At 56.7% G+C, this 13121-nt stretch overlaps 1 protein-coding gene and 1 long non-coding RNA gene across 3 annotated transcripts in view; one reads left to right on the top strand and one right to left on the bottom strand.

Annotated features, from left to right (window-relative positions):
- Window positions 1-7715, top strand: part of GNB1 (G protein subunit beta 1) — a 73620-nt gene extending 65905 nt beyond the window's left edge. Inside the window, exons 7-11 of one of the 2 annotated variants that reach the window (XM_036882781.2) lie at window positions 1747-1813; window positions 3171-3372; window positions 4210-4426; window positions 5681-5796; window positions 6074-7715. In XM_036882781.2, coding sequence (XP_036738676.1) covers window positions 1747-1813; window positions 3171-3372; window positions 4210-4426; window positions 5681-5787 — 593 coding nt within the window. In that variant the 3' untranslated portion in view covers window positions 5788-5796; window positions 6074-7715. Of the gene's footprint in view, window positions 1-1746; window positions 1814-3170; window positions 3373-4209; window positions 4427-5680; window positions 5797-6070 lie in introns of both variants that reach the window. The other variant, XM_057499614.1, reaches the window with a different exon arrangement.
- A 3880-nt stretch (window positions 7716-11595) lies between these two features.
- Window positions 11596-13116, bottom strand: LOC130683279 (uncharacterized). Its single transcript, XR_008996848.1, has 2 exons — window positions 12743-13116; window positions 11596-12290 (listed from the first exon to the last, which is right to left on the bottom strand). It is a non-coding gene; the product is annotated as an uncharacterized LOC130683279 (long non-coding RNA).
- Between the last annotated feature and the right edge of the window lie 5 nt (window positions 13117-13121).

Below are 13121 nucleotides of genomic sequence, written 5' to 3'. Positions count from 1 at the left end.
CACCCAGGTACTGACTGAACCCAGGTTTCTGAGGCCACGTCCTGCTTCCCAGGATGACCTCTTACAGCTTTCCTGGGGCAGGGGATCTCCTAGACTCCGTGCACACAAGGCTGCTGGGCCCTCATAGAAGTTGGCCACATAGGGATGCTTGGCGCACATGTGCCCATCTGCACCGTCCACCAGGCCCGCCAGGCTGGAGGGGCCACAGTCTGTGTATGATGGGCCCCGTCACGGTGCTATTGAGCGTTGATGCTCAGTATTTGTTTGTTAACCTAACTAAAAAGTTGGCTTCCATGCCAAGCCAGGTGTGTTGCTTAAAGTACCTTCCAGTACCTCCCACTGTGCTGGTTCAGCCAGCATCAAAATGGGAAGATGCCAAGCCAGAGATGTGTTACTTAAATGGAGAAATGCAAAAAAAAAAAAAAAAAGTTGGCTTCCATTTTTTCTTCATGGGAGAAGGAGTTTTTTTTGTAAAAGAACAATATTTACCTGGTTATCTTCTTTTTCCCTTAGTATAAACACAGAAGGACCAGAAAGATGAGTTACAAGATTATGAGCCAGTAGCCCTGACTTTGATTAAAAGTAACATTCGTGCACATATTTTGAAAGTACAAACCACACAGACACCGAGCACCAAAGGCTGTCCCAGCCCCCTCCTCCTGGGGACAGGCACCCTCAGCACCCAGGGGGCAGGGGCTCCAACAGCCTCGTGCCACCCCTCACTCCTCACAGCTCATATTTTGGGGTGTTCATGTCAAGTATGTTTTCCTGTGGGAGCCCTCTTGGTGACACTTGTTAGCTGAGTGTCTTGTTTTCCCTGTGTTCTTACACTTTCTGCATCGGAGCCCTGCCGCGGTTCGACTCTGCGTGTCTTTAGCATTGGTTTGGGACTCACAGCATTGCACGTGGCTCTGGTGTGCGCTGCAAGAAGGGCCAAGGAACAAAGTCCTGGTGGGCGTGCTGCCCCTTCACGGGAGTTTTAGTGTATCTGGGCCTCACGTCGGCTGCCCGCCAGCTGAGCTCCTGGGTAGCCCACTGGGCACGCCTTTAGGCATAGCTTTGCTCACCTGCACTCACAGCTCTCAGATCACTTCTGCTGAAGCAGACGCCTACATTTCGGGACACAGACCCAACTCAGTACGCCCTAATGGGCAGGTGCACGAAGCTGGGTTTTTGCTGTACCTTTCCTCGGTCCAGAAGCGGCCCAGGCCTGGGCCCCACAGTGGGCCTGCTATCTCCTGGCTGCAGCTCTGCAGCTCCGCAGCACCCATGGGTGGGAGGGCAGGCAGCAGCCCCAGGCCACCCGACCGGAGACCACGGCACTGCCGTCTCCACTCCGCTTGGGCCCGGGGCTGCTTGGCGCCCACGTGCGGTGCTGGCCATAGGCCCCCTGCAGGGTGCGGGGCCTCTGCAGACGTCTGCACTGTGTTCTTTGCGCTCCTTCCTTCTGCCCAGGGTGAGCTCCCTTCCTCCCAGCTGAGTGCTACCACTGCTGGTGTAAAGTTGTGATGAGAGGAGGGGTGGGGAGGGAGCCCCGGGGCATTCCTATAGAAGGCCGAGGAGGCCCTGCCCCCAGCACCCCGCAGGGCTAGCCAGGAGGGCTGTGTGGGCCCTTCTGCCTGCCTTCCCACCTGGCTTCCTACCAGCCAGTGGGCTAACTGCCCCGCCTGACGCCCTAAGCGCACACCAGGTAGGGCAGGTGCATCAGGGCAGTACAGCCTGAGGTCATTGTCTGGATCTTTCCAGGGTACCTGTCCTGCTGTCGCTTCCTGGATGACAATCAGATCGTTACCAGCTCTGGGGACACCACCTGGTGAGTACCCGAGCCCCATGTGTCTTGCATGCCACTGGCCTCACACTCACAGCTCCCGACATGCAGGAAATAAGGTTCTTGGCATTAGCTGGGCCGTCTTTAATTTGAAACAGCCCTGAGACTTCAAACGTGCAGTGATGCACGAGCCCAGTATGTCTCTCATAGATATTAAAGCTCAAAGTGTAAATTGGAGTGGCTGAGAACCGACTGATGGGCCTTGAACCCACAGTGCTGTGGGAAACACCTGCTTGCTTCCTCCCCTGCACCTTGTTCTGTGGGGGGACAGGCCAGCGCCGATGGGGGCTGTGTGCCACAGTCCTCTTAGGGAGTGCCCTGTCCCTGCGGGTGCAACAGCTTGCTCCTCAGAGCTCTCACCTACTTGTAGATGGAAGCCCACTGAAGTGGACACTCGGTTATTTTCATCTGGGGCACCAAAGCATATAACTTACAGGACCAGGTGGTTACCTTACGCATCATTTGAGACTTGAACTCTCCCTCCTGGTGTCTGAGGCGTACTGTGTGGCCCGGAGCAGGCTGGCTGGGCCCCGGAACAATGCTGCGTCCCTCAAGGGTGGGGCATGCCCCTGCCAGGTCCTGGCCCTTACCCAACTTGTCCTGTTTTATAAGGTGTCCTTTTTGTGTAAATTTTATATCGACACTCAATTTTTGGAAGAATTTATTCTAAGATTTTTTTTTAAGCTTTTTCTTTTCTTGGAGAATTCTTTTCAGCCTGGAAATGTCTTGCCCCATTTCTGTGGTTCCTCACTCAGCCCTAGAAGGAAGTCCCCTGGGCAGCTTCTGCTGAAACTGTCTGGCTGGATTTGCAATGTGCGTTTCCTGTGAGGCTGAAGGGGACCAGCGGTGTCCATACCACTCTCTGGGGTCACAGCACAGAGCACATGTGCTCTGCTTACCCCGACAGCCGAGGGCCACGCGCCCGTCTCCTGCCAGTGACTTCAAGGAGGGGTGTGGGCCTGGCGTCACTTAGAGCCATTTGTTAGCTGGTGTTGTCTCGCCCTAGCCGGTGGCCCCGGGAGGTATGGGGCTGGCACCGCAGATGAAGCATGTTCGTGCCCCGTCTGGGGCTTCCTGCTGCCTGTGAGCCACATGGGGTCCAAGTGTCCCTGCCACAGAGGCACACAGGCGGACAGGCCACAGCCACCCTGAAGCTGCGGCCTCGTGCTGGTCTGTTTCATTTGCTTTGTTTTCCTTCCTAACAAGTCGCATTATAGGACTCAGATTCGTGTTAAGCAAAAACGCAGAGGTTTGCTGTGGCCCAGGTGGGGGTGAGGGTGGGGGCGCGGTGGTCACTTGGCCTGCGGGAGTGGGTGACCGGCTCTCGTGTCTCCTCCCTCAGTGCCCTGTGGGACATCGAGACCGGCCAGCAGACCACCACATTCACCGGCCACACCGGGGATGTCATGAGCCTCTCTCTCGCCCCCGACACCAGACTGTTTGTCTCTGGTGCTTGCGATGCTTCAGCCAAGCTCTGGGACGTGCGAGAAGGGATGTGCCGGCAGACGTTCACCGGCCACGAGTCTGACATCAATGCCATCTGTGTGAGTCGGGGCCTTCACCGTCACAGCGAGTCAGATGGCTTCTTGTGAATGGCAGCGCACACTGTTATGTCCTGAAACGTTTTGAGGATTAGATGTTCTCTTTTCTATACAAATACAACCTAATTTACAGAAAATATCCCTGTTGGTAGGAAGCTGAGGTGTGATGTGATCTGTTCTTGCGAAGCCCATAATTCTGTCCTGATCATTCATCTCAAACACTGGTGATGTGGCCAAGGTGTACTGGGCCCTGCTTGCAGTCCTGGCAGACCAGTGATTGACGTCCACAGGGCTTCGTGCCAGCTGGAGGACCTGCCCAGTCAGGACCCCTCTGGGCAAGGCCAAACCTCGAGCTGGAACCTCCTCTCAGGCACCCCCCAGTCCCACTCCAGTCGGGCACAGCCAGTTGAAGGGGCCTCCTCCCTTCTCCATAGCATCTGGTTTGAGGGGCCTTGTCTTGTGAGGAGATGTCTGCTTGGCTGGGCAGGGGTCTCCTCCCCGCCCTCCTCCACGAGGTGAGCCTGACTGTGGCTGTGGCCACACGGAGGCACAGCCCGGCCAGGGCCGCACCTCCCCGCATCTCCTGGGAGTTTAATAATGGCGTGACACCCACTCTGGGGAAGACAGCCAGTGTCTGAGAGTTGCATGCTCCTGCTGCACAGGCCCACACACTCGGCTCCCGGGCCCCCGGCTCCCAGGGAGGTGTGGTGTCTCCGTCCTCCTAGGCCAGCCCGCAGTTGCTCTCTCCATGCCGGCAGCAGCCCTGCTGCTGCTCAGCAGTCGTGTTTCTGGTCCTGGTTTTGTGCCTTTGCATACTGTTGGTGTGCTTTCTCTTTCCAGTTCTTCCCCAACGGCAATGCGTTTGCCACTGGCTCGGACGACGCCACCTGCAGGCTGTTCGACCTGCGTGCAGATCAGGAGCTCATGACATACTCCCATGACAATATCATCTGCGGGATCACCTCCGTCTCCTTCTCCAAGAGTGGCCGTCTCCTCCTCGCCGGGTACGACGACTTCAATTGCAACGTGTGGGACGCACTCAAAGCCGACAGGGCAGGTAGGTGGCTGTGGGGCACTTGGCTCCTGTCTCAGGATGGATGCACTTGTGGAAGCTGAGATGCTGGGATTTGTCTCAGCTGGACTGGTAAGAAAGGTGCTGTGTGGCAGGCATCTGCCAGGCCTCATGGCAGGACCCAGGGGCGAGACGAGAGACAGCAACTGCACCCCTGCCCTGGCCGTCCCGTGTATGGAATGCGCAGCGCCAACTCTTCTCACACATGCCTGTGAGGTGCACATGGACAGTTACAGGGGGCAGTAGAGGGTGCACTGCACAATGTGCCCCAGCACATGGCTGGAACTCTGCTCTAAGTGTGGAGCAGAGTCAGGCAGGCGTAACCCAGGAGAGCTTAAAGTCCGAGGTTCAAAGTCAGGTGTATGAAGACACCGTTGTACAAAAGATGAGAACTGGTGTATTAAGTATGGACATTCAGGTGATTGAATTGATACTGAGAATCTTCCAGCTCTTTGGGTCAGGGCTTGGGAGGGTGGAGGAAGGGAGCATACTTGGGTCCTGTGGGTTGTAGCTTCATACTCTGGGTAGTGTCCTCTCCACCTGGGTTGTGGGCGCTCCGTGCAGCTGGCTGGTCCCTCCTCAGCTGTGACATGAGTGTGGGGGTGGGGAGCGCTCAGAGAGCAGCCCTCAGGTGCCTCTGCAAGGATGGGAATGTTCAGGCTGGGGCTCTCCAGGCACAGCCTTTTGAGTGCTGTGGAGGCCACGTCTCAGCGTGGGGCCGCTGTGGTGCCCAGTGGCCCTCGTCTCCACATCTGTGCCCTGTGCCAGGCCCCCAGGGTCACAGACACACAAAGGACAGCCTGCGGCCACTGCCTGGCTTTCTACTGCCCCAAGATTGGCATGCTCTGGGTATTTACTGTCATTTCTCTTCTGTCTTCTATTCAAGCTCCTACTTGATGACACTTAGGAGCTGGTGTGGGAGGCCCTGGCTCACTGGTCATGCGTGTCTGTGCCTTTTAGTCATGTGTGTGTCATCGCCCTGACACACTTAGACCAGGGGCTCCAGGAGTCTCCGTCCACAAAGGCATGTCCATGTTGCTTCTAAAAGACCCTTCCTCGCCTGGACGGCAGGAGGGTGGGCTTCCGTTGAATTCCCCCTGAACAGACACTCTCTCCCTCCTGGTGCCTCCTCCTAGCCATGAGGTGTCACAGGGACCTGCCACCCAGCCCTCACAGTGTCCCGTCACCCCCAGTGGCACAGGTCTGGGCCCTGGGGTGACTGTGGCCATTTGTTTCCAGGCGTCCTGGCCGGGCATGACAATCGTGTCAGCTGCCTGGGTGTGACCGACGATGGGATGGCTGTGGCTACGGGATCCTGGGACAGTTTCCTCAAGATCTGGAACTAATGCCAGCAGGTAACGGAGCAACCCTGCCCCTCCCTGCGTGCTCTCGCATTTTTGGCTTACGGTTTCGGGGTTAATTTTGATGTAGATTGGCATTGTGGAAAGGTAAGCATTCTCATCAGCCTGAAGGGGTGGGTCCCTCTGCCCCAAACACACATGGTGGGTGGGTGGGCAACAGCCCCGGCTGCAGGCTCTGCCTCATGGCATGGCAGGCGGGCTCGGCCCCGGCTGCAGGCGGCTTTGATGCGCTGCGGCCTTTTCACGTCTCTCTACTCTGCTTGCACAGCAGATGGACACCGTGGTGACTGGAAGAGCATTCCAACCTGGAAGCATCCCAGTGAAAGCATTTCCATCCACCCTACTAATGTGGACGCCCTGCCCCTCCCTCAGAACTTCAAAAGGGCAAGATCTTTTTCCTTCACTTATTGCTGAACCAAGAGCACAATTCCCATCACGAGGAGAGTCTGTGCCGCAGCCCAGGGTGCGCATTCCTTCCTGGACCATCGTCTCTGTTGTCTTTTTTGTCTTGAGTGAATTTAAAAGGAAATACTATAATAAAGTTGTTAACCAGAAGGTAACTTGAGTATAATTGTGAGACAGAAACCTTTTCCTAGTTTATTTGGACTTTAGATCAGTGACCTTGTTTGTGATGTTCCCGCAAAACAAGCTGAGGACTTTATCTTGTAATCAGTTCTAAATTTCAGGTCGTGTTTGTAACAGGATTTTGCAAACATTCTTATTTCCTTTTTAAAATATATTCCTTTATGTTCAGTAGTTGACAGAGAAAGAGGGTCTGGTGCAGCCCCTCTGAAATTGTTAATGATGTAATTTAGTCCCTAGTTTTTAAATTTTTGTCTAGTGTCGCATAGTTGTGCACAAACGTGGCACAGAGAGTGATGCTAAGGCGCAGCAGAGCCCGGCACACATGGTGAGGGAAGCGTGAGGGGGCAGGGACTCCAGCCAGGCTCCCCAGGCCCTCGGTTCTCACTCTCACCCGGGTCTCCTTTGAAGGTGGAGGCGGTTCCTAACAATAGCCTAACACTACCCAGGCCACCCCAGCCGCCAGGACCCTCTGCCTTCAGGGGCAGTGCCCGCCCTGTGCTTGGGTCTGCAGTCAGTTACTTGTGTATGAAACCATGTACAAATCAATGTTTTGAAAATAATGATCTCAAACTTTCTAAGTTAAATTTTAAAAGATTTGGATCGTTTGCCATATTGGGTGGTTTACTCTTAGAATAATCGCATGCTGTAGAAATGCTCACAAATGCATTTAGGACTCAGTCCTTAGACGTTCTTTTTCTTTTGAGAAATAACCTCTTTCAAGTTGTAGCCGTGCAGCTCTGTCTACTCACTGTTGCTCCTCTGCGCACGAGGGAAAGCCGCAGGCAGCTCCGCATGCTTAAGCAGCAGGACAAGTCACTCTTCTCTTTGTTTCTTTAAAAAAACAAGTCCTGTTCTTAATGACCGGGGGATTCAGGGGGTGGAGCGCAGGGAACAGCGACCCTGGTCTTCCTCTTTACCAGTTCCTCATGGCCTGTCCCCCATGGAGCAAGCCGTGGCGTCAGAGGTGGGTCAGGCTTCTGAGACGCAGGCGCCTGGTTTTGTTCCCAGCCAGCGCTGAGCAACAGAGCTTGGACGGCTGTGTCGTGGCCTGCACCCTGTCCCCATAGCAGTAGTGGCTTCTCCATCCTGTCCTCTGCAACATCCCGGACAGAGCTCTGCGGCAGCACACAGTAGGTCTGGATCTGGCAGAAAGTAGAAACAAAACCCCTTCCTTTTCTTCCCATTGACACCTGTAGAGCTCTGCACCCCTGCCCTTCCACCTTTTGTATTTAATTTTAAAGTCAGTGTACTGCAAGGAAGCTGGATGCAAGATAGATACTCTGTTAGACTGTATGTGATGTAAGGTGTAATAAAGCGGTTTGACATGAGGGTCGCTGGCGTGCTGTTCATTGCAGGGCGGCCGTCTGCCTGCCTCGGGGGCCCTGACTGCCTGGCCATGGGGGCAGTGCCCTGGCCTGCCCTCGGTGGCCCACATTCTAGCCTGTCTGTTGTCCCATCACAGATGGGCCTGCGGAGCAGCAGGTTCCCACAGCCTGGTTGCCCCCCACCTCTCAGGCGCTGCCCCGGGGGCGTCTGCTGAGACGGCTGTCCTGCTGGCCTCCCATGTGGGCCTGCGCCTAGCTGGCAGCCCCCTCAGGTGTCTGAGGACGTTACTGCAAACTTCCCTCTGGCTCCACAGTTCACCTCGGTGTGAATCAGAGCTGCATCTTGTGAGAGAGCCCGAGCACCAAGCATCTGCCAGACTTTGGGAGTGCACCCAGCTCAGCAGGGCCTCCCTGTGCTCTCCGCAAGGGACACACGTCTTTAAACTTGAATGTTCTGTAAGGCTGTAGAAGTAATCAGGTCTTTTTCAGAAGTAAGCAAAGACAGCTCGGTGGGAATGTTGCCGCCAGAGGCTCCCTTTCCCAGGCACCATGAAGACGAGTGGCAGGGCCTCGGCTGCCCCACTCAGTCTCATGCTTTCTCCCCGGGTGACTGGCACTGAATGGTGCATTTGCCTGCCACAGCCTCCTCCCCACATCTCCCTGAAATGGGGCTGGCACTACCAGCTGTCTTACAAAATGCCAGGGAGCATCTGTGGTGCCCCCCGGGGGAACAGTCTGAGTCCTTGGGAGGGGCACACCTGCCCACAGTGCCCACCGTCCTGGGCATGGTAGGCACCATAAAATGGAGCCTCAGCAAGGCCTGGCCTGGCACCCAGCATGTCCCCTGCTCCCTTGCCCTGGATACAGAAGCTAACATGAGTGGCCTCAAGGCCACCCTCCCTTCTGCACACTGCCCATTGGAAGCATATCGAGCAGCACCTGGCACCCTCCAGCCTGGTGGAGGTGGAGGGGCATCTGCACTACTGAGTGAACTGCAGCCTCTCCAGACTTCAGACAAAACTGAAGGTCACAGACGGGGTAGAACCCTAGAGCACCTGGCCTTGCCGGCTGGACGCCCCTGGGAAGTGATACTCCCTGCAGATTGTAGGGTGCCCTCCCCTCTCCCCAGCCACACATTTGGCCCTGCCCAGTGGGCACCTGTCTTGGGTGTGATGTCCTCACTGTACCAAGTGCTGAGGAGGCTGGGCATAAGCCAGCGCCTCAAAGTGACCTCTAGGGTCCTGGTCACCCCGCCCCAATGCCAGGGTCTCTTCCTCTTCCCATGGCACCTGGACTCGTGCCCACTTGTGACTGTTTGCCTCACCAGGGCGTGGACTGCCCTTCATCCCCAGCCCAAGGAACACCTGGCCCTCGATGCAGAGCCATGGGGTCCTGAGTGTCCCCCACCCACCCCCACTGACCCTGGGGGCCGACCAGAGGGAACGTGCTCCCCAACCCAACTCCCCACTCCTTGGATCTGGCCAAAGCCCGTACCAGAGCTAAGGCGGTCCTTTCATGTCCTCACTGTGTGACTTTGAGTGAGTTGCTTGGCCTCTCTGTGCCCTGGATTCCTTGTGTGCAAACTGCAAACAAGCTTCCTAAAGGCCATGTGAGAATCAGTGAGTCCCATGTGTGCAAAGAACGGGAGCAGGGGCAGCTCTTGAGGCTTTACCATCAAAGACCCCAGGCTCTCCACACCTCGGCCCCGTCAGGCCTGCGGCTCCCTCTATCTGGCACTTTGGAGCAGGGCATGCCCCTCCCCTGAACACCCTGGGGAGAAGCGTCCCGCCCACCCCAAGGTCCTGTTCCTGCTGAGCTGTGTGCCCCCCACCTGGTGCACCTGCAGGAGGAGGGGCAGCCCTGGCCCATCCCCCAAAGCTAGTCCCAGTAAGACCCTGACGGGGCGATTTCAGACAGCGGCCCCTGGGGAGGGCTGGGGGAGGTCCAGAGGAGGGGGCAGACTCGTCCTAGGAGTGCTGGCTGGAGGGTGGAGGCTGGGGGCTGGACGAGATAGCCTCTGGATAGCCTGAGACACCCACCTCCACAGGATGCCATGGTCCCTCCCAGCCACCCCTGGCCACCTCCCCTTTTAGCTGCTCGGGAGCCGCCTCTAACCTCTGTTCACCCGAGCCGGGGTCAGCTGAGTCCAGCTTCTCGGAAAGCTGGGAGGGGGCAAGGCTCTGAAGAGGAACACCCAACACCCTCCCCTGCACCTTAGAGCCAGGGCACCCCCACCGGACTGCCCCCAGAATCCAAGTGCACCCCCTGCCTGAATGAGGGCAGCTCTGCATAGGCAATTTCCAGCTCCCACACACGCTGCTGGCCCCCCTCATTCAACCCTCAAGAGGGTGGTTCCGGGTTTGGGGGATCTGAAGCTTCTTTGATCCAGGAGCCATGTTTAAGACAAAGACAAAGAAAGAAATACCAACCTACTGGAGGTTACAGCCCCAGGTGGCGCTCAGGGCCTGGCAGGAGGGACACAGCCCTTGCAGAGCCCCCACCTCTCACCCAGCCCAAACTGGCCTGACCCTCCCCCACTCCCCCACTGGCCTTTGTCCCAGCCAAGCCCGGCTGATCCCAGCTGAGCCTTTGGACTCAGCCTGGGCGTCACCTCCACGAACCTTCCAGATGCCCTAAGGCACCCCTCCCAGTGTTGGCCTGTGTTATTGCCAGCAGCCCTTATGGGGCTGAGTGTGAGCTGGAGGCCTCTGAAATCCCAGGGTGGGGCCTGTGCCTGCCCTGAGAAATTACACAATCGGGTTCTGAAGGAAGCTGAGCCCTGCGCTCTCACCTCAGATGGGGAAGCGCTCCGGCAGAAGTGTCGAGGCCCAGGGTAGGCAGGTGTCCATGATTACAGCCACACACCTGCACAAGTCCCCTTTAGAGAGGGGCACAGGGGAAGGGAGCCCACTGTATGGCCTTGGCCAGTTGCTCGGCTGGTGCCCCTGCCTGGAAGTCTTCTCTTGCAAAGACTGTTCCTGTTCTAGAAGGCTCTTGGGAAGGCCTGGCCCAGGGCCCAGCACAAGCAAGCAGTGGGCCAAGCATTGGTGTGTTGAAGATCAGGTCCAAAACAACTCAAAGGCTTCCTTTTGTGGGTGTGGCCGACTGCCACTTTGGGGAAGCGGTTGAGTTTACAAAATAACCCAGTGGGGAAGTTACAGAACTTGAGAAATCCCCCCCAAATTTCTGTTGTCCCTTCCCCCCCTTTACCCTCACCCTTGGTGACCCCACTGCATGTCATGTCCTGTGCTCCGCAGAGCTCCAGGTCTCTGGACACAGCCAGGAGGCCCAGCCAGAGAAGACTAACCCCAGCAGGTATGGGGGGCGGGGGCGGGGACCTGGGGTGGGGACCTGGGGTAGGGGCACCACTGCTGATGGACAGCTGCATCTGTGAGGTCTCTCCCTGTGCACTAGGTGAAACCTTAACCCGGGCAGCAAAGGATTCTTGACCAGGTCAGATGAGTGCAAGTAAGGATCCATTAAAGAGAGTGGCAGTGAATGGCAGCAGCCAGGTAGCAGAGAGCAAGAGCAGAGGGAGGAAGGGGCAGCCCACTGAACTGCTCGGCACGCGGCAGATCCCTCGCCAGCTCCTGAAGCCAGGGCCACCTGGCACCCGGTGTCCGCTGGGATCTGCGCAGCGTGGAAACTAAGCCCCCACCACCCCGGGGCTCGGGGGAGCCGCAGAGCACTGGGTGGAGGGAGTTCATGTTCTGAGCACTTCCACCTCCCTCCTGGTCTGAGGGACAACAGGGAGAGGGGAAAGGACGGTGCTGAGACTAGAGAGTGGCATGAGACAGCAACGTGACAGGGACACCTCCCACCAGAGGCCGAGGTGGGAGAGGGCTTCTCTTTATCATGGAGAAGAGTTCGGATTCAAGTGCAGTCAGCTTATGAAGGAGTTTATTTGATAAAACAGTACACACTTGTCCCATTTCCCTGCTCTATCTCACCACATCCTGAGACCCAGGTGTGAAAAGGAACAATGGCTGGCACTTGGGGAGCACTGCCTGGGTTCATCCACAGTGACCCTTCTTCAGCTTATTCACAGACAGGCCCCCCGAGAGCCTGGCAAACTGCTCCTGAGCGCACTAGCTATGGGTAATGCCAGTTCAGCAAGCCCAGAGGAGCCCACTGCACCCAGACTGGAGGTGACCCGCATCTCCACCAGAAGCTGTGAGCAGGCCTCCCAACTCCTCCCTGGCTCTTCCAGCCTGGGGGGCAAGAGCAATGTTCGCAGGTTGGCCTGGAGGGGCCTCACTTCAGGCCCCGAGCCCTGGAGGTCTAAGTGGTGTGCAAGGGCCCCAGGGTGCTGGGATGGGTGAGGCAGGCAGCAGAGGGCCACAGGTATGTTGCGGCTCCTCACACGGAGCTGTGGTTCCCAAAACATGTTCTTTCTAAGCAGAGTCTCACCCTAGTAGCTATGGTGTCACCGGTGGCAGGGCCCTTGGCCAGCCCGCCTGGCCACTGGCGGAGGGGAGCGGGGTAGGACTGGGGGTAGTGAGTTTAAGACACAGCAGGTGAGTAGGGACTGAGGTAGGGCAGGGACATGGGACAAGCATCATGATGAACTTTTCCTCCCTAGGATGAAAAATGCCGATAAATAAACAGCAGAGTAAGAACAGGAGGGACTCCGTCTTAAGGATAAGGTTCCATTTTAAAAACTAGGAAGTTAGGTAAGACTCCTAACATATTCTTTGGTAATCAGACAATAACCCACCCTATCTTAAGGCAGGACAAGCAGCCCTAACCGATGTGTTCTCAGTGCTTGAGGGCTTCCACTACCTCCAAGAAACAGATCAATAAATTCCTTGTTTTAAGTTTATCTTACAGAATATCTGGAGGACTGTGGATAGTGACATATCCATGCCCAACAAACAGCCCCCCAACCCTCCACTCTTTGTCCCCATTCCCGAAAGCCTCAAAAGACAGAATCCTAAGCCCTTAAGTGCGTCTCTGGGGCTGCCCACATTCCTCTTTCTTCAGGTGCGTACTTTTTGCCTTAAATAAAAAGTTCTCACTGCTCAACTTACTGCGTTTTGTCTCTACGCTCTTTCAGTGGTAAGCGTCTTTGTTACTTCGTATTTAATTCTATTTTCTAGACTTAAGCCCAGGTCCTCACTCTCTGTCCTCCTTCAGCTTCCTTGCTCTCTGCTGCCTGCCAAGCAGCTGCCATTCCCTGCTACTCGCGCCTTAACGACTTGGCTCCAGATTTCTCTGCAGTTCAGAGGCAAGAGCCCTCCCCCGAGGAGGCTGGTTTCACCTGGTGGTCAGGGAGGGCCCTCCCCAGACGCAGCCGCCTGGCCACAGGGGCCAGAGGTCATTCTCTCCGGGCCGCCGGCTAGGGGGGGACAGGCGAACCCCCACCCGCCTGCCAGCCCTCCTCCCCGGGAGCCGCGCCGAGCGAACCGA

This window comes from Manis pentadactyla, chromosome 4 (assembly GCF_030020395.1).
Source record: "Manis pentadactyla isolate mManPen7 chromosome 4, mManPen7.hap1, whole genome shotgun sequence".
In the NCBI taxonomy this organism is placed as follows: domain Eukaryota; kingdom Metazoa; phylum Chordata; class Mammalia; order Pholidota; family Manidae; genus Manis; species Manis pentadactyla.
Note: the sequence above shows the minus strand (reverse complement) of the source record. Positions and strands in the feature narration are given on the sequence as shown.